The following is a 27,242-nucleotide window of genomic DNA, read 5'->3' as shown; positions in this document are numbered from 1 at the left end:
CTTTTCCATGCTTGCATAGCTGAGCTCTCCATTTATACTTCAACATGGCTTCTGCTCCACAGCCTTTTTCATGTTTCATCTTTCAAGAGTGGATGTCTTGAAGGTCCTGCTGAGGCTCCTACTCAGCCTGTGGGGCAGCTGTTTGCACCTGTGGCTATTGGGAACCAGCAAAGTCTTTGAACATGTGAAGCCAAGTGGCTGATACAATTTGAGCACATCTATCCAGTATAATACCCTGCATTGTGAACCTGTTTCTCAAGGCCAGCGACCATGCAAGTAAAACTAGAATACCACAGCAGTATTTTTATTTCCTTGATTTGATTTCAATTTCTTGTGCAGGAGGGGCAATAAATATATAAAAGAATGAAAAAATAAAAATCTAGCAGATGAAATTCACTAACTGCTCTGTTCTCTTTTTTTTTTTTTTTTTTTTCTGCTGAAAAGCAGAGGTATTCAAACATATTCAGATCAAGCAGTTGAGCCTGGCCATTGCTCAGTAGCAAATTCTTGTGCTTTCCACGACAGTAATTTCAGGGACATCATACATGGTAATATTAAATACATCCCAACATCAGAAACTTAATTAGAGCATGATTCTTTATCAGGAGCTGGTACCACCTTTTTCCCAGGTCACGGAAACAGCCCAGGAATGGGTATCAGTGACACCATCTCTGGTACTCAGTTCTCTCACTTGAAGGGTCCAGAGGGTAAATCCTACGGGAAGTGGCTGAGGAAGCTGGGGTTGCTTCGCCTGTAGAAAAGGAGGTTCAGGAGGGACTTTATCGATCCCAGTAACTCCCTGAAAACAGATTATGGCCAGGTGAGGGTCGCTTTATTCTCCCAAGCAACCAGCGACAGGATGACAGCCCTGAGCTGCACCGGGGGACATCTAGGTTGAGCATTAGGAGGAATTTCTTCACAGGAGCCAGCAAAGAGAAAAGTTTTACACTTATGAAACCCTCAAGGCCTCGGCAAAAGACGCAAGAGAGACAAAATGCCCCACCAACACCCCCACAGCCGCCGGCCCCCTGAGGCCCCGCCCCCTGAGGCCCCGCCCCGCGCGGGGTCGTTGCCACGGGAGCCGCGCGGGGTCGCGCACGCGGCGGCGGCCAAGATGGCGGCGCCCGTGTCGCTCTGTCACGTCGCCTGCTGCCCCAACCGGGCGGGCGGCGGCGTCGTGGCCTGGGGCCGGGACGGCCTCCTCGCCTTCGGCAGCTGCCACGACGTCATCCTCTACGACCCAGCGGTGAGTTGGTGCGCTCTGGGGGGGACCAGGACCAGGACCGGGACCGTGACCGTGACCAGTCCTAGTCCAAGTCCCTGACGCTCGGTGCTGTCTGTCTGTCCCGCAGGTGAGGCGGGCGGTCGCCGCCCTCCGCGGCCACGCCGGCAGGGTGAACTGCGTGCGCTGGGTCCGCCGGCAGGACCGCGGTGAGTAGCGGTGCGGCGCCGGGGCCGGGGCCGGGGCCGGGGCCGGTTCCCCCGCGGGCCCCGGGCAGTGCTGCCGTTGCAGGGCAGAGGAGGCGGGGGGGGCTCGGCAGCAGCGGGGCTGCGCTGTACTCTCCAGGAAATAGGGAACTGCGACCCTTGCAGAGCATCCTTTCGCCTTAAGCCTAGTTTCCAGGAGGGATTTTCACACAATCAGTTAGTTTGGAAAATGTCTTTAAGATCATTGAGTTCAACCTGTGACGCAGCACCACCGTGTCAACTAGACCATGGCACTGAGTTCCACGTCCCTTCTTTCCTTAAACACCTGCAGGGACAGTGACTCCACCACCTCTCTGGGCAGTCCATTCCAATGTCTAAGCACCTTTGCTGTGAAGAAATTTTCCCTGATGTCCCGCCTAAACCTCCCCTGGTGCAGCTTAAGACTGTGTTCTCTCATCCTGTCACTTGCTAGCTGGGAGAGGAGACCGACCCCCACCTGGCTCCCTCCATTCAGGTGGTTGTAGAGAATGATAAGGTCAGCCCTGAGCCTCCTCTTCTCCAGGCTAAACATGCCCAGCTCCCTCAGCCATTTATGAAATGCGTGCTCCAGACCCCTATCAGCTCTATTGCCCATCTCTGGACCTACTCCAGCACTTGAGTGCTCTTCCTGTATTGGGAGGCTCAGAGCTGGACACAGTACTCGAGGTGTGGCCTCATGGTCACAGATGGGTCTGCAGGAATGCGAGCTGCCAAACCCAGGTGAGCTGCGTGGCGAGGGAGGAGATCTCTGCTCCTGGCCCCACAGGAGGATGTTTGCCTGGGGCTGTGGCAGCTCACCTGGTCGATGGCTCGCACAGCTTGTTCTTCCACCAGTCTCTTCAGTAAGGTTTGGAGTTTTGCAAGTTTTGACTTTGAAAACTGATTTGCAATGTCTTTTCAGCAATCTCTGAGTATAAAGCTCTGAAGTTGCATAGAGGTTATGTGCTCGACAAAAGGAATCTTTAGATAGATATAAATGTTTGAGACATTTATGAGGCTTTTGCTGGATAGTAATTCCAGGATTTAACATTGCTTAGTGTGGGCTTTTCGTAGGCATATATTCTTGCCCTTAGGCATTTCTCACTGAAGAAGAGAAATGTGACTATTAATTAGACTGTTAATATAATGTGCTGCTTCCTTTTTTTGAGAAGTAGTGAGATGCAAACATTAATTTCTGATAGTGATATAAACTGCCATCCTTTCAACAGGTTGCACTGAAACATATTCTTCTTAAAAATGATTAAAAGAAGTTATTTTCAGGGAACTTGGGAATTAAATTTCCTTGTGAAACTTTGAATTCCATTTGTTTAAATTTCTCTTACTTTATTTTCCTATCTTCCAAAAAGACCAAACAAAACCCCAAAAGATTAATTTACACTGTTGAATTTGAGAGTCTTCTGGAAAGGTATTTTTACCACTTTTACATGGAACTTTAAATAGTTCTGAGAATTTTCTCTTTATATTTTCTTAGGGAATATCTTTGCTCTAAACCAGTTCTGCACAGTGCAACTCCTATTAACCATTCTTTATTTTGGTGGAAGCTTTGGTTACCAGTGATATTTTATGAGTAGTAACCAGTAGAACTGCTTATGTTGCTGCTACAAAGTTAAGTGCACACTAAACTAACCAAAGCATATTTTTTAGCTTCTGAAACAGAGTTAATTTCTGGTGGATCTGATAAACAACTTATTCTTTGGAAATGGAAAGACACAGTAACATGGAATAATCAGGTAAGCAGGAATAATCTCTTCTCAAATCTTCCTCTACAGTAGTATCTCACATATCACAAACTACCTGTTTTGTTTGTATTTCTGGTTCATACTATTTGTTTCATTTTGACTGGTTTTGGTTTTTTTTAAGTTGAACCCAGTGTGTATATCCTTGAAATTCTTGGTACTCTGTCTTGCTATGTATTACTGTAAATGTTGTTTCCTCTTTTCTGTGGTTCATCTTTTTCAAATCAGCATTGGTAAAGAAATTAACGAACCTGTCAGTCATTGAGTGGATTTGTTTAGGTGTCCCAAAGACCCTATTTATCTGTTCTTGACTCATCAGCTTTCTGATCTCACATGGCAGTTTTTTTTAAACTACCTTCAAACCAGGAGGAGCATTCTGAGCTGCCATTTTCTGTATCCTTCTTCCTTGTTTACTTATATCCATTTCTAGTGATTTCTGGTCAATCTGTACAACAATGTGGGGTTTGCATATAGATAGTCTTACTAGGATGATATACAAATTGGAGTAGGTGTTTAACAAAAATGAAAATAAAAAAAATCTGTGCAACAATTGGCTTTTTTCAGAGCAATGGAGGAAAGTAAGGAGACATGCTAATTTATTATTTCTACTGTAAAATGTAAGGCAAGAGATTTAGTGTTGTGTGAAAGAGCCTTCTAAATGACCCGAAATTTTGATGAAAAAAACGCTTTATTATCTACCTTTTAATATCTTGCTTATTAAGCATTGGATTGGGAATGGCTGTGTAGGTAACCCATTTCATCATCTGTCTCAAAGTAGGTTATTAGACTTGGCATTTTAAAAGGCACGAGAATGCATAGTAGGGGGAAATGAACCCATTTTCATGAGGGAAAGTTCTCAGAAATAAGTTATTTCTCATTCTGATCCATTTTAACTGTTCATGCATTTATTTAAGTTAACTTACAGACTTTTTAATAGACTTTTTCTGCTGGTGTGGTGCACAGCCATATGGCAATAATTTCAAAAGAATGTGGCTAAATGTGCACATTTTAGTGGGAGTTCTAGACTAGTGTAAATTCTTAAAAACAAAGTTCTCTATTCAACCAATGAAAAATTCTCACTGAGGCCTACCAGGCTGTATTTTGGAAAGAGATGTCAAGTCTGTCTATGATAAAAATCTGAATAAATGTTGGATAACTGCTGGTTGCAAAATTAGAAGCTTCTCACTTTGATCTTTGTGTTTATGAGGAACAGATTGCAAATTGAATCACCTGTATTCATTGTCTAAATTTAGCTTTTTTGTTTTTCACGTTGGCATTTTGAAGGAGTAAAAAGCTGTCTTGGTTTGTGAGAACACACTAAACATTGCTGCTAGAGCTGCTGTAGCTGCTGCTTATTCCATTGTGTTCTCTGCTCTGTCTCCTTCACTAAGGTTCTCCAAACTTTTTTGAGATGTTCCTTAGGGTGAGGGACAAGAGGAGAAAATGGAAGGAAAACTGCTCTTCCTAACTTTCTATACTGTTTCCAACTTCCGTCAAAGAAGGGTGAGGTTATAGCATAGTGAGGGTGTAGTGTACACAGGAACATTTAATTCTGTTTAGCTTTGAGCAGAATCTTATTCAGTTAATATTCGTTGCTGCTGTATCCCTTCTCTGGGTTTCTGAAATAGTAAGTATTTTTTTTTCTAAAGTTGCTTTAAAAGTTTTCTCACATAAGTTACTGGAATTTAAACTTTGTAAAATTTTCTCATGTGTTCAGCTTGTGAAAAGCATTCCTCTCAAAGGCCACACGGAAGCTGTTTTTGCTGTGGATGCTGTCTGCCAGTCAGATGAACCTGATTTAAATGTGCTAATAGCTTCTGCAGCCTCTGACTCTACTGTGAGAATCTGGTCTTGGCATGGTTCAGAAGGTAACATTTTTTTAATGTTAGAGATAACATACTGGCTAAATAAGAATGATGAATGCTCATCCATTAGGTATTAAATACTGATATCTTGTAATGCAACTACATTGATTTGTCTTCAGACTTTAGTACATCAAAGCACTGTATTACTCTTGGAAAGCCTTGGGCCATATTTGTTCTGCAGAATGATTTATCTTTATATTTCATCAGGGATGTGTGGCCTGAATTTACTTTTTTTTTAAAATATGTATTCATGTTATGACAATCTGAACCATTGTAATGTGGAGGCAGACTAGCTGTATGCATGTGTGAAGTAGAATTACATAGTAAAATGATTAATGGTGGCATTAGAAAGATGAGGTTTAATTAGTCACTTGTTTTTTCCTATTGGCTTGAGTCCAATGAAGTTTGGGATCTTGACCTTCTGTTGAACTGTTTTCCTGTATTTCCATGCTCTTGCATGGAAATACAGGAAAACAGCATTCTAAAGCGCATAAGAAATACATTGGGTAGATAATTGAGATTTAAGGTGTTATTTGCTGGTTGAGGTTTAGTGACTGCATTTCTTTAGCTACTTTCTTCCTTCTTGGGTGTATTTGAAGATCTCCTATTGCCTTGCCTACGTGAGAGAGGTGGAGTTGCCAATCTACAGTCCCATGTTCTGGAAGGCATTTTTGGTGCTCCCAAAGAACCCCACGAAGTCTCATCTTTTCCATTTTGTCTTGCTGGTGTGTTTACAGTGATAGAGGGACTAATTCTTCTGCTGTAGATAATTTTTTTTCTGCTATTTTCTTGTTTATTTACTAATTTAATTGATTACTAGTTTACTAATTTGACGATTTCCAGGGTCTCAGGGATGTTTGCAGGTTTTTGCTCATTTCTCTAGCTGCCGTTGTAGAAAATGGATTCAGTTTTATTTTCCTTTGTTGTGAATGCTGTTGCCACAGGATATATTTTGTAATATTTATTGCCTCTGGTATGTTACCACAGTCAAGCTGTATAGATTTAACACAGTATTATCTTCTAACCCAACCAACTGGATGAATTTTTATGGCCACACAGAAGATGATATTATTGTTTATGCTTTTGAAAAAATGTAGATTTTTTTCAGCTTCTTAAAATAAAAATGGATGGGAAAGTTTAAGTGTATAATATAGAAGGAAATGACAGTGTAATTGTAATAGTTACAGTGAATGAGATCAACACTGTCTGTTCCTGTTTTCCAGCTAAATGCACTGAAATTCTGCAGTTTGGAAATGGATTTGTTCTGGATGTCTGCTTATCCTTCTTGCCTGGCAGTGATGGTAAGTAAAGCTGCACATCTTGAATATTAATGCAGAAAGAAAAATCTAAAAAATCCCCTGAACAGATTTTCATTTTGCTGACTCCAGACCTGTGTGCCACAGTTTTTGTTTCCTATGAAATCTGCTTAAGCTGATTCTTGTACCTAAAGATTTTCTCTGAGCTCTTCTCAGTAATTAAAAACAAAGACTGGTTACAGTGTCTTCAAAATGGCACTCAGATAGAGTTGCTTAGTTGAACTCTTGTGATAGAAAGCTTTAAACCAGGGTAATAATGCTGTAAATGAATGGGATAGGATGATGCTGTTAGTTCCACCTGTTCCTTGTGCTGCTGCACATGTTTGTTCTTGTTGTTTGAATTGAAGGGCAAAATTCAGAAAAAATCTGAAGGCCTGCATTGAAAACCATGGGTTCCCAAGCAGTGTTTATCATCTGTTTGTTCAGTCTTAAATGTGAAAAAATTTGAAATGCTGAACTACTTTAACCTGTGTAGTATGGTTTATGTAGGTTTCTACAAACAGAAATATTAGGTTTTGTAGGCTGCCACAGACATATTCTTTTTGTGCAAAAAGGTAGAAGCTTTTTTTGGTAAAGCAGATGTATCCTCAAGCCAGATACCTGTGTTGAATTAAATTTGGGTTTAAGTATCAGTAGAGTCTTTCCCCTGGATGGAGGCCTCCCAACTGAAAAAGTGCTAAATTTTCTTACTGTATTTGGAATTTTCAGCTCTGCTGCATGCATTCCACACTGACGTGTTGTTTTGATTATATGCCTACAAGCATACTTTTTTCTTTGGCTTTGATAATTCTGTGAGCCATGAAAGCTCTATCACAATGTGTTGTCCTATTTGGAAATGCCAGTGTCTGTTTTCAGAGCATGTCTGATACCGAAAGCAGCATCTGTACCATTAAAGAACATTTACACCTCTCTCTTTTCCTGTAGATACACTAATGTGCTTGTTGAGGTGAAGTTAAAAGGCTTGAGGGTAAATTAAAATCATTACTGCAAGTGTGAATATTCCTTAGAAGTGAAGTGCCTGTAGTGTCTGAGTATAACATTCAGATTGCAAAACAACAGATTATATCTTCATTTAGGATACTGTACAGATAAGAAAGTCTCACTGTAACACTCTAGAGTAGTGCATCTGTTCAATGTTGAAATCATGTTGTATATAAGAGAAGTAACCATACATTCTAAAAACACCATGAATTAAAATTATCATGTTAGTTCTTAAAACTGTTTCTGAAATTCAAATTGCATTAAATGTTTGAAGCTTCTTTGAATGGCAGCATAGCAAGGATTTTGTTTTCCAGAGTCCCCAAAACCAGTGTTGCCTAAAGTTACATTGAGAGCAGGACAATCCTTTATTATGAACTCTTCTCATCCCAATTCAGATTAATTATCCAAAGCAGTACAGTGCTCATAAACTGAAAAAAGAGTTCTTTATTTTTCTGAAGAGCTGAAATTATTTTCAATATTGCATAATTTCATTTTGCACAAAAATTTCATTTTGTGTGGAATTAAAAAAAAAATTCCACACATTTGCCTTTTTTCTTCCAGTTCCAAAACAGATGACCTCTGCTGATAAAATTGCAAAGAAACAGTTTAGATTTTGAACCATAAATGCATAGAAATGTTTCCTGTAGAAATTTGTAAAGGAGCTTTTAATAAAGCATAGTTAATGTTTTCTCCCTAAACCTGTGACATAGTAGTCCGTATAGATGAGGCATATGTTAATTCTGAAATCTAAATAAAGTAGCTAAAATATATTATTAAAAATCACTGCTGATCATTTGTCAGAAACATTAATCTCTAATGGCAATTTGGAATTTTAATGATCTTCAGGGAAAAATGATTATGATAAATTTAGGAGTTGCTCAGAAATCTTTGTGAAGGCTAAGTTGTCAGCTGCACAGGGATTCAAAGAAGCTTTTCTCTTGAGAACAATCTGCATTTCTTAAGTCAGGAACTAAATACAGAATTACTTTTCTGAAAATCATAAACTGCATTTCCTGAAGCATTTACAGCAACCTCTAATTTCAGCAAGAAAGTAAATTTGAGGCTTGCATTGAAAATTGATACATATGCAATGGATGTGTTAACTTTCAGAAGATGTTCCTGAGCCTAGGATTTTAACTGATTGTCCTTGAAAAAAACTTACTAAAAAAAAAATTGAACCACTTTTGTCAAGAAGTCAAATAGAGAAATCTGGTAAACTGTTCATTAAAACCTGACCAGTCATTTGCAGCTGGAATGCAGCTTAAACACTTCTCTGGCAGCCTCTTTATTAAGGAGTTTCTTTGCTGTTTAGCCTTGAAGAAGAGCTTTTTGCAGTTTAGCCTTGAAGAAGAGCTTTTTGCAGTTTTGGTTGCTTGCTTGCTTTTTGCCTTACAGTGTCTGCACAAATTCTGCCTATAAAATGCTGGCAATAGGATTTATTTTTTACAAATCTTGATCAGCTATTTATCATATAATCTGATTCTTCCTATGACCTGGATAATTGTCATGACGTAGCATGACCTCTGACAGCAAATAATTGTCTCCTCAGAAGTGAATTGCAACAGGTGAAAAAAAAAAGAGCAAGGGAACTTGGAAAAGCTCTGCTTATCCAACTTACTTTTCTTATTTCCTCTGCAGGAATTTTATCTTAATCAGATCCAAATTCTAATACCTCAAAGCACTTATGTGGAAAACTATATACTAGTCTGGATATATAGATATATTTCTTTCTATATATACGTTCTATATAGTTCTATATAGAACTTGTTGAGTGAAAGTATTTGCATTTGTCTTCAACAGCAACTAAATCATAATTCTCTCTTTGGTTTTCTTAACTAAAGTTTCATTCCATTGAGTAAATATGTAATTACAGTAATGGCCCATAAAATGTGTTTCTCAGGAAAGGATAATGTTTTCTTCAAAAACATCCATTGTATTGTGTTTTATGGAAGAAAACATCACGCCTGCCCAATTTCTATGGAGCTGATGACCAGGTCTTTATTCAAAGCAGCTCATCACCTTTGATGCAAAGCAGTTTTTTAGACCTATTAAAGAGAGGAGGAGACGGAGGTGAATTGTGACTTAGAGTTTGGAGAGAGGAAGCAAGTGATGGAACTATGAGAATATGGAATGTGGCTGAGAAGTGCAAGAGGAACAGTGGATAACTAGGCACAGATTTGGTACAAGTAGAAAGAAGAGATTAGTATAGAGGATAAAGATATTATGAATATTCAAGTTGATTTTTGATCTATTCATAGTAAAGATAAAATTATCTATATGAAGGGATGTCATGGAGGCTTTTTGTTAAAATAAGTAGTTGATTTTAGTGAAATTTAGTATTTGGTTTTCTATCCAGACTTGAGAAATTCAAATGTCTAGCCCTTAACTTATAACTTATTTCTTCATAGTTTTATACTAAATTTATTTGCTTTTACTGTTTCAGTCCCTAGCAGTAATGCTTCCTCTTATGACATGTAAAAAAAAAGAAGAATGGAGTAAGCATTAACTGTTTTTCCTCATCTTCTTCTGTTGGAGAGAAGAACTAATACACTGCCTAACTTTTCTTTTTTTAACCCCCTCAGACATAACTTTCTCTGGTTTGATTCAATACACTTACAGGGTTTGTGCACTTTTTAGGTTAGCTAGTGGAAGTCAATTGCTACTCAAGACTTGAGTAGTCTTGAGTGAAAAATTAATAAAAACTCTAATACTTGAACTTCCTACAGATATATGAGCTTGAGACAAACTACTCATTTTAGCATCTTAAATATTTCTAGATATTATTTGCAGTTAAAGTAATTTTTGAGTTCTGTGTTCTTAAGATACTAATTTATTAGACAGCTAATGTAGAAAACATTAAAAAAGTGGTATCACACTTGTCTGTCTGTTAGTATTGTTATATTCCATAATATTTCTATGTGGATTTGTACATTATTTATATTTTTCATGTCCTAGAATATTAGATCTCATAAACAAATGAAGACCTTCTTTTCCTTTCTAGTACCAATACTGGCTTGTGGTGGTGATGACTGCAAAATAAGTTTGTTTATACAGCAGAATGGTCAGGTAATTAAAATTTTTGTCTCTTGCTCAGAGCATTACTGAGTTTTCTGCTTTTTTTCAAATGTGCTGGTGATCTTTTCCAAGTTCTTCAGTAAGTCCTTTCTGTCTCTATGTAGCCATTGCATACAACAAGCTTTTTCTAATAGTTCATCTGTTTTTTTAGATAATGATGAAATACACATACAGAATATTTAAGTTGAATTCAGTGCATGAAAGTGTTTTTCTTAATTTTTTCCCTTGTGTGAAGATAGGCTGTTTCAATTCCCAGTGATACAAAATAGCTGCAACTGTCCTTCTTTATTAAGTATCCAGGCATTGAGTTGTTCATATGGAAATGATGTTACTTTCTTTCTATAAATTCTTAAAATAAAACTGTTATGACTTCTGAGGCATTTTATGTTTGTTGCTAAGTGTGCCCTTTATGCTTGACTGCTTTTGAACATCAAAAAAAAAGTATTTTTAGGAGTATCTGATCTTATAAAAGCACACATTTTTTCATGTGTTATTTGGAAGCTGGCAATTTTTAGTTTTTCATACAGATAAATATTCCTTTTGAGCAGTAGAGAAACGTTATGTCCTCTCTTGCATCTGTTCAGAGGTTTTGTTAGATTCTAAAGCATGTGTTGAATGACTGTTTTCCAAAACAGAGCTCAGTATCACTTCTTTCTTTCTCTCACTGCCTTAAAAAAACCCTTCTAATCACAAATGCTCTCCCATTGCACCAGTGAAGCTACCATTTAGAACCCCCTTTTGAAACTGGCATATGTAGAACCGCTTAGTCTGCTGCAATTGCTCAGACTCCCTTTAGGGATTAAAGAATAGGTATTCCTTTATTCTTTTTTGGGTTTTTTTGAGAGAGAGCGATAAAAGCTACTTTATTGACAATTTTGCCTGTTTGTGCTGCCATGTACAGTAATAAGATTTTTTTGGTTGCTGTTGTTGCCAGTAATATAAGTACTTCATCCCCTTCTTCTATGTTTAATGATTTCTTGACCACTGAGAAGAAAAGAAGGGTGCTTGGTTAGATTTTTTTTTTTCTTTTTTCCTGTGTAGCTTCGAAGTTATGTCAGTTTAATGAATTCTCTGGGAATTAGCAAAGGCAAAATGCCACTATTGATTCTCAGTGTGTTAAAGAAAGACTTTTATCTCAGGGACTGTGTGGTTGGTTTTTCTCCTTCAGAGTTGGAAATTTGTTTTCCTGTATGATTCAGGTTAACAAATTATATACAGTTTGACTGCCAAAAATGTTCAGAGATACATAACTTATTTTGTCCATTGCTGGCCAAACTTTCTGGTATAACAATAGTCTGCCATTTTAAAAGGTAGTCAGTCTGTGGAGGGTAAAGGAAGGTAACTTGTATTAATAAGTTTCCTCTTAAGCTTCATAAAGAAGTTTGAGCTGTCCTTTTTTGGAGGTAGGAAACTTGATTTATACAAGTGGTGAGCAGTTTTGTTTTGCAAGTGTTATTTTTCACAGTCTCAATTTCAGAAAGTATTTTCACCAGCTGTTGTGGCAGAGTTGGTGTTCAGAATATCTCTTAAATGAGGTGGGACTTCTTGTTCATGTCTATCTTAACTTTCCAGAACATCTCTTCTAGCTAAGTCAACTTTGCAGGCCTCAAAGAGGAGAGCCTGTGTTGTGCTTTACAACTATTAACATAATTAGAACATCCTTGCAAGCCTTCTGACATGAATTCTTGCCTAGCTGCTAAAACTCGTTCATCAGGTTTTCTCAGATCTACTGACACCTTTTTTATGGCTTCTTAGTAATATTAAAGGTATTTGAAGGAAGTGTTACTATAGCCTTGCCATTTTTTACTGGAACTTGGCATAGGAGAGTGATCAGAATCTTAGCTCCTGTGTCATTCCCTTACTGGTAAGGGCCTGTAGCTCTGTTCAGTTAATTCAGTGCCTCTTGTAAAGCACTTCCTTTAGTTAACATCCTCAAAAAGGATGTTAAGAATGTGAGTATGAATCCAGAGGTAGAACATGCATTCATAATAGAACATGCATTCTTATGAAACTTAAAGGGCACTCACTATTAGACTCTGAGGGAGGATGAGGTATCTTTACTTAGCTAATTCAGGCTATCTTTTGGTAAACTCATTAATTTTGCAGTCAAGAGGTACTTATTCATTAAAAACTGCTTGGTTTTTAAAACTGAGTGGGCACGCTTTTCATCTTTTGAGACTCCTTACCCACAGATCCCTTACTGTGTTATATAGTAGAGAGAAAATGAATTCTTTGCTTTTCTGACTTGTTGGAAGAGGGTATTGATTTATAAAAGTATCCAGGGAAAAATCTTTCAGAAACCATAATATGTCTTCCTGCTAGGGATATAACATCTACAGATGTGGTCTGTGGAGGGCAAGTAATAAACCAGCAGATTAATTAGAGTTTTAAACCAAAACATTTCTATTTGAGCTTTGTTTTTCTGAGAAGATGGTGCACTCTGTGTTTTGGGTTCCACCCAAAGAGTCTGGCACAGTTGAGAAGTGGAATAGGGGGATGAATCAAAGATAATTCAGGCTCTTTCTAATCTGTTGAGATTAACAGCTGCATAGAGACATGGACCCCTATTGCCAAATTTACCAAACTCCTAGCCAGGCTACTAGCCTGGTCCTGAAAGAGATGTACCCAAAGTGTGGGCAGGGTTAATTGTGCAGAGTGTGCTGGGCATGTCCACAGCTTCATTAGTTGTGTTGCCTACAGAACAGCTTTATTCTTTGCTTAAAAGGAAAGAGACCAGATTGCTGCTAAGCAACAATGTTCAGAGATTAGGTAAGAGGCATGGGAAAGCCTGTGAAGTAGTCAGACCAGGAGGTTTTGTTAGATTTAACTGTTGGTGCGGTAACCTCTTATGTATCCAGTGAGGACCAAGTGGAAACTGAAACAGAGAAGAAATATGAGACTATAAAAACAAAATCTGTAAAAAAAGAAAAGAATGACAGTTCAAAACACTGGTGTATATAGAACCTAGACAATAATAGAAACTTTGAATCACCTAAAAGTAATGACCATGTGCATCTGCACGAACATTTATATTGATTCAATTTTAGAACTGAATACATCTGAAGAAACTGAACGTTTAGGATGCCAAGAGACATAAACTTCAAAGAAAAGGGCAAAAACAATACTAAAAATCCTAGCATAACAGCATACACTCCTCCTTGCTCAGTTTCAGTCAACAGTTTTATTTTTATGGGAACCAGTATCTTGAAAACTTTGACTGAATCATAAAATCTTAGAATATCTCAAGTCTGAGGAGACCCATAAGGACTGCTGGCTCCAACTCCTTGCTCTTCACATACCACCTAAAACTAAATCATATGACCAAGAATGTTGTGTTCCTCATGCTTCATTTCTGTATGTGGTAATAGCCCTTGTGTTCACCTCTGTTTTCCAGCCACTGTACTGACTCTGCTCAGATGGGTGAAGAGTGGAGGATGTTGTTTATAGGGATGGGAAAGCAGCATGAGTCCATTGAAGGGACTGGGTGCATTTTCAGGGGTTTGGGGGTATGTCTCTTCAGCCTCATACACCATCTGGTGCTGGTATTACTGCCATCAGTGAATATGAGGTAATAAAATTCAGCAGCCTCCACCTTAAATCATGTGAATAGGTCGGTGGGTCTATTCAATGGAAGCATATAAAAATTAGTACAGACTTCTAGCTGACTGTTTAAATATGCTTGTTCTGCAGCACAAAAGAACTGCATGCTTGACTTCAAGCTAAGTAGTGCCTAAAAACCTGTTCAGGAAATGACTTAGAAATCTGGGGTAGTATTAATAATCTCAAAATAATTAGTTTTACTCTTTTAAGGGAAAACAAATGGCTGCTTTTCTGAATAGATCTCTTTGATGTAAGATGGGTAATTATAAAAAATCCCACACCACAACACCTTGAAAAGAGAAAATTATTAGATGTATGTTTAGATTAATATTAGGGTCAAGTTTCAGGAGATGCACACACTGTTTTAGTGTTAACAATAAAAGAGAAGGATGTTAGCGACAGTTCAGCCTGAACAAATCTTTCTGTTAGAAAAAAAGTTACCAACTAACCTTAATGACTATAAAATACAGAGCATTTTCTCAAAGGCCATATAAATGAATAATTAAATGTGTTTTATCTATTATCTGAAATATCAATTGCTGAAGATATTTTTTTATGTATTGCCAAAAGCATGTCTTCAGAAAAATGTTTAGGTTGCTGTTTCATGTCACTTCCTGGACTGTTCTTCCTGCCTGTACACGTAACCCGTTAGGTGTTTAACATAAGCATCTCTCTGGAATGCCCTATCTAGAAGTGCCAGTGGCTGCAGAAGTGACCAGCCAAATGAGGCTTAGGTGGCTGTGAGAACTCATTCTTAAGACCTAAACTTTCTGGTTTGGAAGTATCTGATCAGCTTAGTCTGATCACGTATCCTGTTCTGGTCATGTATCTCATATATAGATGGTTCTGTAGTTTTAGGGATGTTGTACAAGGGCATGGAGTTACAGGAGATGGGGCAATGGCTTCAAACTGAAAGAGGGTAGGTTTAGAGTAGATATTAGGAAGAAATTCTTTACTGTGAGACTGGAACAATTTCCCAGAGAAGTTGTGGGTGCCCCATCCCTGGAGCAGCTTGAGGCCAGGTTGGATGGGGCTTTGAGCAGCCTGGTCTAGTGGAAAGTGTCCCTGCTCATGGCTGGAGAGGGTGGATCTAGATGATCTTTAATGTCTTTTCCAAACGAAACCATTTTATGATTCTGACTGCAAATGTGTGATGAGGAGAGGCAGAGTAACACTGATAGGAAGGTGGCTTTGGGGAATATCAAAAATGTTGGATCAAAGAGAGAGGCACCAATTTCTGAGTATGGATTCTTTCTCATACACATACAAATTTTTCCTTTTTTCTTTTTCCCTGTCACAGATTGGAAGAGAGACCTCAGTTGCAGACTTGTACTCATAGCAAAGGCTGTCATTTAGTCATGGTTTTAAGTAGGCCTAGGTAAAGGATTTAGTAGAATATAATGCCAGAAATAATGTGGTAAGTTATTCATACTAAAGTAACTGTTTTAACTGTAACAGTTACTTCAGACATTGTAATTCAACTTGGAATAAAAAAATGTCACGGAAATAGGGCTGTTTCTGGGCAAAGAAAAGCAGAAATGGGTTAAATTCTAAGTAAGGAGTAAATAGTTGGACTTAAGTCAAAACAAGACAGTAATGTTACATATGTTATAAATGAAAATAAATTAGTAGTGAAAGTTCGTAAAAGGGAATCCAGACTGTGTTTGCTCTCTAGTGTTCCTGAGCCTGTGTTCGTGTAGAGTTTTCCATCAGCAGTTCTTGATGTATACCTTCCTTAGAAATTTTATCAATAAACTTAAGAAACATAGAGAATATTTCCAGTGCCATAACTGATTCTTATTATTCCTATTCTATTATAAATACAAATTAATTCTTGAAATAATGTCAAAACATTTGCTTTTCTTTTTATGCTTGATTTTACCTGTATTCATTTTCTTCATCATCTGCAGTTGTATCCAGTTCACACAAATACTAGAAATTACTTGTCACATAAAGCTGCATTATGTGTACCGCACTTTGTGTACCACAGTAAGCCTGATAAACTCAAAAAAAAATTTAGTGATATCACAGAGAGACTGTAGCCTCTGGAAGGTGTGCACCTTAACTTCACATCCTTTCCTGCTCATATATGGGTTACCTGTGCCACCTTATCCAATGGTGGCAAAACAAAAAAGGCTTGTCTTGAATCTGTGTGTAAATTACAATCCTTAGCTGTGGCTTATTTTTTCTCTGTTTCAGATAATAGAAGCTATAAATATAAAATACTTGAAAAAATAAAGCTTATTGCTGATAAGTGTGTGGTCTTTAGGTGCATTTCTGTGATGTAACAGGAGTTTTTATTCAGTTTCAGAAAACATTAATACTCCCTGGCCATGAAGATTGGATAAGAGGCGTTGAGTGGGCAGTCTGTGGTCAGTATGCAAGATGAATAAAGTGCAATAGTGGTTTAATGCCAGTACTAGTGTTTTACCTCTCCAAGAGTTGACCTTGATGCACTGTGGCACCTAAGCTCTTGTGGCTGTGATGTTTGTTTTCTTTATTAATATTAAAAATCAAGATGAAACTTTTTGACCTTTTAAAACATTTTTCTTGCTTGTTTCAGGTATGTTTACCTGACTGGTACTTAAATGCAAACAAATTGGGGTTTTAGCAACTTATCCTGTTCAATATACAAATGTCTGTATCTGTGAGGAAGAGTGAGGAAGAGTAGGGGGGAATAGTACATTTATATTTTCTTTTCTTGCTTCCCTCCCTGTCCCTTTTTTTTTTAATTGGGAAATTATGAGGGGAATATTTTCAGACATCAATGAATCAAATAGTTATTGCAATGGCACCAAAAAAAAAAAGGAATTTGAGTATGCTACAAGCCTGGAGAAAGAAGAGGAGGAAAGGAGATTTTGACAAATATTGAGACTGATAGAATTCCAAAAGCAAAGGCCCATAAATAGTAGGGAAATATATGTATAATATGTACAGTGCTTACCATATCTTCCACATCTTACAATCATGGACATATTCCCAGCGTGTTATAAAATAGTAAAGAATTTGAATTGCAGTAGGGAAATTTGAATTTGAATGGTAGGGAAAGTGAATTGATGTTGAAATAAAACAATTTTTTTGTGATACTGTGTACAATAGGAAAAATTGGGATAATGCTGTTAGGTGCATGTATGGAAAGATGGTGGGTTAGTCATGGCAGTGATTGCAATGAAAATATGGCTCTATTTTTTTTTTTCTTCTTTTTCTGAAAACTAATAGGTGAAGATCTTTTCTTAGCAAGCTGTGCTAAGGACTGTTTGATAAGAATTTGGAAAATATGTAGAAAATTAAAGCAGCTTCCTAAAACTGAAGATGATTCCATAAAACTGAAAGAGAATATTTTTACTGTTAAAGGTAGGTAACAGCTGTAAAATTCTCTGGCACAACTTTTCACTTGTGTATCTTTTCATGCTTCTGGGGAACCTGACAAGGTGTTTGTTTTGTGTTGACTGCATTATTTTTAGCTGTTAAGAAAGCAGAATTACTGTTTTAAAGCCAAAAGTTAATGATATATTACACGAAATGGTAAAGCAGTGAGGGGGCTTAATACCAACATGGGTTTTTATTGTTATACATTCCAAATGCAATATGTAGGACACTTATTTGTCTGTGGGAGAGAAGCTGTTCTGTAGTTCTCCAGTTTAATAGCTTAGCTTTCATTTTCTTTTGAATTCAATGAATTAAAAGGTGCTGCTATAACTTAAAGATTAGAAAAATACTGCAAGTAACAGATAAGTATGTGCAGGCTTACTTTATGGTCATTTAACGAGCTGTTTAAGCATGATAACATCAGATGCTTGCATTGCTGACATTGTAGGGTAAATGGTTTGGCAACCTAGTTAATATAATCAAGGTATGTGTAAAAAGTGCTCATGCTACTTCCTGCAAATCCTGATTCGCTGTTTGAAGTGTTTAATGTTTGTGTTTGCGGTCATTTGGAGATGCAAATATACATAAGAGTATGTGTAGTGCTAATTTAGGGCATTTATTTCAACACAGCTTGAGAGTTCTCCAGGAATTCTCAGAGACCCTTCTGAGGCAATGCACTGACCTGTGACCATAAATCTGGTCCTCAGGGCTTGTGCCAAAGTAGGATTTCAAGGAGCTGTTCAGTGTCAGGAAGCTTTTGAGATGTTGGTAGATGTTGAAAGCAGTTGATTCTTTTCACTAAAGATATCAGAAATGACCTGGTCTTTCTTGGCTTTTAGAAAGAAATATGCTTTTCTCTGATTTGTGGTAGATGCTGACATATCATATGCAGTTTCTTTGGAGTCTGTTTTGGCTGGTCATGAAAACTGGGTGTATGCAGTTCACTGGCAACCTCCATTTTCAAAAGGTAAAAAGATATCAAACACTTACCAGTGTTAAGTGTCGTATACGTAGAGTACAGTCATGTGTCTTTGCATTGTGTTTGCATGTTCACTTGTTCCTGTAGAGATGACAGTCTTTAAATTCTGCAAATAATGTTTTATGAGTAGATTCCTGGAGTATCAGTTTTTCTAAAGCATGTAACTTTAAGGCATTAGTGCAGACTCCCATTGAAACAGTGTTATTTATAGTTTTAATTTTACATTTTGCTCTAGTATTTATCTTTCTTTTGAAATCGTTCAGTTCTGAAGCCTTGTTTGCAGTACTGGTTTGCTGTTATGTATCTGCCTGACGTAAGGGAAGGAGATTCTTGATTTGACATTGCACAGTCAGAACACCTTTGACTATTTGTACTGGTAAAGGTGTCTTTTTTTCTGACATATTTTAGAGTTACTGATGACAGGTGACTTCAGCAGTACAAAGAACAGCTTTGCTGGTGTGTACAACACTTGAACAGCAGAGTGCCATTAGAATGTCAAAATACACTTAGTGAAAGACACAGGACTTGCTTTAAAAATATTGGTTTAGTTATCTGGTCCTTAAACTTTTCTCTTTTTTTTCTAAATTAGACACCAGTAAAAGGTTTAGCCTTTTAGAACAAGGTTTAGGCACAATGTAGGCCTGTCAGCCTTGCACTGCAATCTGAAAACTGTCCTGTTAGATCATGAAGTTTTCCAGGTCCTTCATACACGTGAAGCTGCTTCTGTTCTGTGGCCTGCCCAATGCTGGGTTCCCTAAAATAGATTTTCACTAGAGGCAAACTGATCTGAGGGACATATTCTCAGTGCAGAAGGTAAGGTGGGAAGTCTGTTGCTAACATGTCACCTCATGAGATGCCTGCCAATATCTCTATTATAAAGAAAAGTTGCTCAGTGGTTTTCCTACAGGTTTCACAACTGGTGATGAAGCAGCTCCCTCTTTCCCATTCTGTGTTGGGCTTTTTTTCTGGAGTGTTTCATTGCATTCTGGGGAGCAGTCCTGAGTTACTGTATGTACTACAGGGTGCTAGAGTCTGCTGAAGTCAGTAGCAAACCTAACAATTTAGGAAAAAAACCCAAAAAATGAATGCTAGGCAATTATTTTAAACTGTAAATTGCTCAGTAAAAACTTAAGGAATGGAACCGAGAACTGCTGTGCATTCTCTTTGTGAAACTCTAGCTTTTCCTCCAAATTATATTTAATTCAATATAAATTTGGAGTGAGAAAAATGGAATATGATTTTCTTACGTATGTATTTTACTTTTTCTTTGGGTGATTATGGCTGAGAATACAATATCTCCTAAAGAATGCCTGGCAAGAATGTAGAGCCTGTAAATTTGGCATATAAGAAATGCATTGCATGTCTCTGATGCTAAACAATTTTTTTTATGTGTTTATATTTCAGTATTACCTAATTTCTTCAGAACATATGCTCCTAGGTTGTAGGGTAATAATTTTCCTTGTACTGTAGATGGCAGCATGCAACAACCAATGAGGATATTATCTGCATCAATGGACAAAACTGTGATCATCTGGGAACCTGATAAAGAATCTGGAGTCTGGCTAGAACAGGCAAGTGTCATTCTTTCTCACAATATGTGCTGTATGCAAGTTGTGTTTCCAGCATCATGTGTGTACTGTAGGGAGCAAAAACTCTCCAAAATTCTGGCAGGGAAAGGCAAAGTCTTTTCTTGCAAAAATACTCGTTCTGATGCTCTGTTGCAAGTAAAACTGTATTTAAAAAAAAAAGGGATACAATACAATTTTTGTTGCTTGTTTGTTTTCTTATTGCTGTACTGAGGAGTTTATAAGGGGTGTTTGTGCTCAGCTGTCATTCAGAGTGTACAAGACAGGGGCTGCATAGTAATGCATGCTATGGACTCCTGGTAAGAGGAGGAAGAAACCTTCCTGAGCTATATGCAGTTCATCCTTGTGGGAATGTGATCTAAGCAGTTACCACAAAGCAGCTGACATGCAATTCACCAGCCTGGTTTTACTCAGCGTAACTTGATCATGGGCTGTGTCATTAGGTTTTCCTTCCATTTGAGCTGAATACTCATGAAGTGTCACTCATGTAGTATTCTGAAGGCTATTCTGATGTGGATCATCCTAAATAAACAAGTAGTACAACCAGATTTCTCCAGTGCTTTGATTGATGTCTTTTCAGTTGACCTGCTTTTCCAAATTGCAGTAGTTCAGTTAAAGTTGTTTGTGTTGGGTTATGCCAGCCATTGTTCGTGGTCTTTCCTGTCACAAAGAAAGTTCCAATTGTCTCTTGGGTAAAAAAGCAGGAATTACAGTAGGGTATTTAATTTTTCCTCTGTTTCATTGAAAAATTCCAATGCCTTTGTGCTTGAAGTAGAAATCAGTTCATAAAAGGGCAATCACATAGAGGTGCCATTTGATGTCCCTAGGTGTAACAAGGAGTTGTGGCTAAATTCACAATCTTCTAAAAATGGGTTGTGTAGTAAAGCTTGTTGGAAGTTGTGGTTCTTTATTTTACATTCTCTTTGCATTGGTTTGACCACAAATGTGTAGCTTCAAGTTCAGATCAGACATTTTAACTGCAAAAATCCATTTTGCATCCAGAGAGGAAAATCTGAGCTCATAGCCTGCAGGGAGGAAGGGCACAAGGGGAACATCCCAGTTTCTCTCTTTCATCATGATATGATGAACAAGATGTCTTCAGAAATTTATTCCCCTGCTCAGAGGTGAGACTAGAATTCTGCCTCTAGCATGGCATGTCAAAGTCACTTCAATATGAGTGGTATTTTTTTGAATGAGTGCTAATAAAACTGAACTATTAGTGCAGTGCCATTTAAAATGGAACATTGGTTCATTTTGTTTTGGTCTTAAAAGAGGCTGTGTAGGAATGGGGGAGTTGAAAGCTTGAAAGCTTGTCTTGAATAAAACTTGAAAATGTAACTTTATTAATCTTTTAATAAAATTTAAAAAGTGGAAGGGCACTAGAGCAACTGTAAGGCCTGTGTGTATGCATGCATGCATATATGGGAAGTCATAAGAGAAGCACAAAACAGAGGCCAGAATATGCCACAGAAGGAGTGTTTGCAGCTGTTCATGGAGAAACAGGGAAATGAAAGTATGCTAGAAATCTTGGAAATTAAGTAGGAAAAAAAAATGTACTTGGGAACTATTGTTTCTTTGGATCATTTTTCTTTATTGTGCAACAGAGCAGTAGCCAGGCAACAGATGATAAGGAACTGTTGCATCCAACAAGCTGGACTGAAACACAGAACATTTGGGGTTGCATCTCATCTATTATACAGTTTTCTTTCCCTTGGGGGAATCCTATCTTGAGATGTCTACGAAGGGAAGCTCCATTCAGCTGGCACACAGCTTTAATTCCCATGACATTTCAGTGCTTAACTTTGCAATTAAAATATTCTTCGAATATGTTTGTGTGTGTAATGTGAACTCTTGTCTAGAGGTAGTTTTTCATCTCATGAAGTAAGAATGATTTTGTAGGAATGGAAGGCCATTTTCATGGATATTTCACTTCTGTTCATTAATTTAGGTACGGGTAGGTGAAGTGGGTGGCAATACTCTTGGATTTTTTGACTGTCAGTTTAGTCCAGATGGTTCAATGATCATCGCTCATGCTTTCCACGGAGCACTACACCTTTGGAAACAGGATACAGTTAATAAGGTACATTGGTTTGTTTGTTAGTAGTATTACTTAAAGGAATTGTACTTTTAAGTCATTTGAGGTAAATTTCTGTTATTAAAACTATTGTTTGTTATTCTGTAACAGTATAATTTAAAATTAGTGATTGAAATAGTCCTTTTGTGTAGGAGTCTCATTCCTGCACAGAGGGAGGGTTGAAATCCTCCAGACCCTGTTTCTTACCTTTGAGTAAGAAGTCAGTTGAATAGCTTGAACTCCTTTGTGGTTGTGCTTTGTTCACAGCTGAACAAATAACACAAGGTTATTTCAGATGGGAGCAATTATTTGTGTCTCTTCAGCTTCTCTTGAGTTCTAATAATTTGCTATTTACCAATGTCTTTTTCTTACTTTCTTAATAAGCACATTTATAGTTTTATTTTGCTTAGAATGTGCCAATCAGTCAAATGAAAAACTCCTTACTTCTTTGTGGAACTCTTTTCATAGAAAGAATGGACTCCAGAAGTTGTGATATCAGGACATTTTAACAGTGTAGAAGATGTGAAGTGGGATCCAGAAGGAGAGTTTGTCATCAGTGTGGGCTTTGATCAAACTACGAGGCTCTTTGCTCCATGGAAAAGGAAGGAAGAAACAGAGGTAGGATCTTCAAAGATTTTGTGAGTGTGGTTAAGGGGGCTTGGTCAGTCCTGAATTATGTGAATATAACTCAAACCTTCAAGTTTCACAAGCGATGATCTGTTTAAAACTGCTTGGTTTGATAATTGAGTATGTGCTGTTTTCACTTTAAAAATATTAGTGGTAGAGTTTTTGCAATCACACAGTATGGTTGCAGTTCAATCCTGAGTCTATGTCCAGATTACCTTCAGTTAGTGTTCTCCCAGAGTCTTGGAAAACAGGCTCTGCAGTAATTGAGAAGGAGGAATACATGAGTGGTACTGATAACCACCTATTGCAGTGTTTAACAATTGGCTGCACTGCTGCAGGTAATAATAAAGAAAATCAACTTTGGTTGTGCTTTTTTACACAAACATAATCTAAACAAAGTTCTCACTGTATTTTTTGTATTAATTTGTTAATGACTCAGTTTTACTAGAATGATTATCTGAACTACTTGAGAGCAGCTGGTGCCTGTCCTGTTTTAACCCCCAGCCAGCAACTAAGGACCACACAGCTGCTTGCTCACTCCTCCTTCATTGGGTTGGGGAAAAGTCTGCTTAGAAGTTCCTGTTGCTTGTTTCTCATGCATTTTTCTCCTCTACAAATACAACCTTTTCTGGCAGAACAGTACCAGTATTCCATTCAGGAAACTGGCAGAAACTAGACTGACTGTAGTCAAATAAGGCCCTATTCCATTGGTTGGAGAGGCTATTATGAGCTACTATTATGATGAGCTGTCTCATCAAAGTTTCTGTAATGTAGACCAGCACAGGAGGTCTGAAACCTGAGAGAGTGAATTTGCCATCAGTGCTTTGATTTCCTTCTTCCAGGCCACACAGGAGTGGTGGCAGTCCCATTTCAAAACCTATGTTTTGCCTTGTGTTGTAGGAAGGAAATTTTCCAGTTTCCTTCCATGCTTTTTACCCTAATCTCCACTCAGGAGGGTACATTAAATATATCAAAACAAAGTTAAGGACTAGCACGTGATGTAAGTTGGCAGCATTCAAGGGTTGTCAATGTCATTTTCTCTGACCTACTGAAGTACCACTCTTTATTATGTATGCTGCTTGCTAATTTTTAATCCTGTCTTCTGAAAGAACTGATCTTTGTGTGATTTATGCACAGCTCACCCTGAAACTTTTGAATCAATCAATTTAGCAGAGTGATTGTAGTCTTCATATCTAAATATGGCATGAACTGAATTCTTGTACTTTGACTTCCCACTAATTTGACCAGGTGTAAATCTAAGTAGTTTCGGTATTTGCTGCTGCATGAAGTGTGGGAGAAAGCCTTAGTATCCTTTTTGGATGGGTGAAGTGGAGGGCTGGCATAGAAATGGGTCATTTGAAGATGTTTATTCAGGCCTTCTGAACCCTGGAAAAGTTTTTAGTTTTACTGCTCATGAACTTGGATAACACAGGCTGTTAAAATGCCTTACTTTCTTTATCACACTAAGTTTAGCACCTGAAAAATTACAACAGGTGACATCTGATGTTTGTCTTAACAAAACACAATGGATGGTTCAGATCTTTATGGAAAGATAGTATTACAGCTCATGTTTTTCCCTATAAAAAGGAAACAAAGTGTTGAATGCAATATCAGAATATCAGAAAAGAGAAATAACCATCAGCTTCAATTTGTCATGCAAATTTCCATCCTGATTTTTCTGGAAGGAGCTTATTGCATGACTTATATAGCCCTCTGTTTGGGGTTTGAGTTTTTTGTGTTGTATGCAAAGATGTACCCAGTAAAGGGTAAGAATGTTGCACTGTTTGATTTTATCTTTTTTTAAAGAATGCATATTTTTTTCCTCACTGAAAAATAGGGCAATTTAAAGTTCCAAAAAATCAAGCCCTTTTCAAATCATGAGGTTTTGTAGGATGTCTCGAACTCCCATTCAGGTCCTATCAGAAACTTCAACATTCAAAACTCAATTGAATTTTTAGGGTGATATGTGCAGTTTACAGTCAACATAATGCCTTTGCTTATATGATATCTAGTCTTGGCTATAGGCATTAGAATACTGAAGTAGTCTAAGTTATTTCAATTGATTCTGGTTCTGCTAGCTCTTAACTCAAAAGTACACGCTGAATTTTTCCAACTGAAGTATCATCTGGGTGAAATATCAAATGACACTTAGAATCTATTATGGTTTTGTCAGGTTTTTGCAAAGCTTCTATTAAATGGTCTCACTTGAATCAAATATTTAAACAAAAGAGGACAGTAGGAACCTGTAGCCTGCTGACAGGAGTGCTGCTGTTCTTTGTGAAAGAACAGATGAAGGAAGCAGGATAATTATCACTACCTTCCTTAGGTCTTTCAGACCTACAGTCCTGGAAGTAGTAGGATAGAAACCTCTTTTTGCTTAGGCAAATTATGTTCTATTCCTGACTGTCTAGCATGAAGAAGTCACAGTAAGTGCCTTAAACACATCTGTGCAGTGACACAGTTTACTAATTACAGGAAAGGTTTGGTGGAAAAAGAGGATTCAACTGATGTATGTGAGCACCAGTTTTATGCACATCAGTAGAAGATTGTTCTTAACTTTGCTTTGTGTTAATAAATTCAGCAAGTTGAGTAGTGGTGCTTTTTTGGAACTTTAAATTGCCCTATTTCTCTGTTTAAGAATTGTGTTTTGCCTGTGTGTTTGCTCACTCGTAGGTAACATGGCATGAAATTGCCAGGCCTCAAGTGCACGGGTACGACCTGCGCTGTCTGGCAATGATCGGCCGCTTTGAGTTCGTGTCAGGAGCAGATGAAAAAGTGCTTCGAGTTTTCCGTGCTCCCAAGAACTTTATAGAAAACTTCAGTAACATCACTGGGATCCCACTGGAGAAGCTCTGCTCCCGTGTAAGTGTGCTAAAGCAATGCTATATGAAGAGAACCCTCTTAGATGTAAAATAAATAATGCTTCAGGAAATGTCAGATTGCACTTTGTAAAAATTCTTTTAATTGTACTGAAACTATAAGCTCATTTTCCTTTCTCTTCTGCTTGCTTCCATGTGTGCTGTTTCATATGTATTTTTATGGTGTTGTTATGTGAAACGGGTTCTGTTTGAAACCAAACAAGACCTTGTGTCGAAAGATTGAAAAGAGTGTAGGTAAACTTTAGGTAACTCTAACCAAAGCAGACCACTGTACACACTTGGGGATGAAGCAAACAATAAAGCCTGTTGATGTATTTCCCCTTAATTTAAGGGTGTAGTAGTCTTACCTAGTTCTAATTATTGTTGTGTGGTTATGTGTTGGTATTACTACTTTTTTTTTTTTTTTTTTTGCAATTGCACGCTTGGAGATAGCATAAAGATTTCAGCACTATTTTTAGTTCTTGCATGCAAATATTTATAAATATGTACTTGCTTTATTTCCTGTTGGCATTGGAAATTTTCTTTACATTCCAGTTCTTAGTTGTGGGTATGTCAGCTGTCCTGTGCTGCTATCCTTTGTTTGCTCCCCATTTGCTATGTCTAATTCTGATTTTGTCTGCGTTTTGTGGAGCAGACCTCATCTAAGATAGTTGCCTCTGTACAGTGCCTCGGATATCTCACTCAAAAGCAGGGTTTTCTGTGCAGTTTCTCAGAGATGGATTAGCCTTTCCATTTAATTTAACACTTGAAATATCTGGGATAGAAATAGAGTCATTTTCCATAGAAGAAGTTACATAAGTAGCTGCTTAGTGATTTAATTCCACAAGACTTCGTAAGCATTTGCATAATGACCATTGTACAAATAACATTGTGCTTTTATAACGGTGGCAGATGTCATTATTTTACTTTATTTAGACTTTTCTAATTGGCTCTTCCTCTGAGTGCTGTTTTTTGATTCATATCATAAAGTGTTTCACATGGGCTTTGGTTAAATAGGAAGCCTTTATGAGCTGTAATTATACAGCTGCTTTTAAATAGCTTTCTTGAAATTGTTTTCTGTGAAAGCTTTTTATCACTAAAGTGGGAAAGCTTTTTCTTAATGTGGCTTAAATGCCTTCCCCAAAAAAGTACCTGAAACCAAAAAACAGTTTTATATTCTAAAAGGGTTGAATAGGATTATATTCAGTTCAAATTCATCGAATTGTATTATGCTTCGGATTGTAATGAGGAACCATTTTTGTTTTAGAGGCCTTATGCTTGTCTAGGTCTCTGATACATTTTCTCATCTAATTATGAACATTTAAGTACATTTTAAGCTGTCACCTAAAATATTGATTTAATTCAGTAAAACAGTCTCTCTTTGATCTTTCCTGATACCGTAAGGAAGTGGGTTTACAGCTATTAAATCTTTTTTTATCTCTACACAAAGGTCCCCAAGTTCACTTACCCTTTCTAAACTTTTACTCTTTTCCAATACCATTATGGAAGTATTTTCTGTCTGATGATTTGTCCTTCCCTTGTGCTGCTTTAAACAGACACGTATTCCAGCTACATCTCAGTACTATTTACTGAGCTGTGTTTCAAGTTGTGGTCACAGGCAGTCACCCTCTGTTCTCTTTTCCAAAATGCTGCTTTATTATTGCACTTCAGAACAACGATTTCCCAGTTCTATTGTGTTAAAAACTGCA

At 37.6% G+C, this 27,242-nt stretch overlaps 1 protein-coding gene across 2 annotated transcripts in view; it reads left to right on the top strand.

The window, feature by feature from the left end:
- The first annotated feature begins 1,075 nt into the window (after window positions 1–1,075).
- ELP2 (elongator acetyltransferase complex subunit 2) overlaps window positions 1,076–27,242 on the top strand; it is a 37,844-nt gene continuing 11,677 nt past the window's right edge. For both annotated transcript variants that reach the window (XM_054629490.2, XM_054629482.2), the window contains exons 1-13: window positions 1,076–1,246; window positions 1,353–1,431; window positions 3,112–3,197; window positions 4,921–5,071; window positions 6,292–6,369; window positions 10,367–10,431; window positions 16,346–16,412; window positions 17,260–17,394; window positions 18,281–18,376; window positions 19,859–19,959; window positions 21,923–22,054; window positions 22,517–22,666; window positions 25,349–25,537. In XM_054629490.2, the coding sequence (XP_054485465.2) occupies window positions 1,115–1,246; window positions 1,353–1,431; window positions 3,112–3,197; window positions 4,921–5,071; window positions 6,292–6,369; window positions 10,367–10,431; window positions 16,346–16,412; window positions 17,260–17,394; window positions 18,281–18,376; window positions 19,859–19,959; window positions 21,923–22,054; window positions 22,517–22,666; window positions 25,349–25,537 (1,461 nt within the window). In that variant the 5' untranslated portion in view covers window positions 1,076–1,114. The remainder of the gene's footprint in view (window positions 1,247–1,352; window positions 1,432–3,111; window positions 3,198–4,920; window positions 5,072–6,291; window positions 6,370–10,366; window positions 10,432–16,345; window positions 16,413–17,259; window positions 17,395–18,280; window positions 18,377–19,858; window positions 19,960–21,922; window positions 22,055–22,516; window positions 22,667–25,348; window positions 25,538–27,242) is intronic.

The sequence above is a fragment of the Agelaius phoeniceus genome, chromosome 1 (genome assembly GCF_051311805.1).
Source record: "Agelaius phoeniceus isolate bAgePho1 chromosome 1, bAgePho1.hap1, whole genome shotgun sequence".
Lineage (NCBI taxonomy): Eukaryota > Metazoa > Chordata > Aves > Passeriformes > Icteridae > Agelaius > Agelaius phoeniceus.
This window is presented reverse-complemented; position numbering and strand designations above follow the sequence as displayed.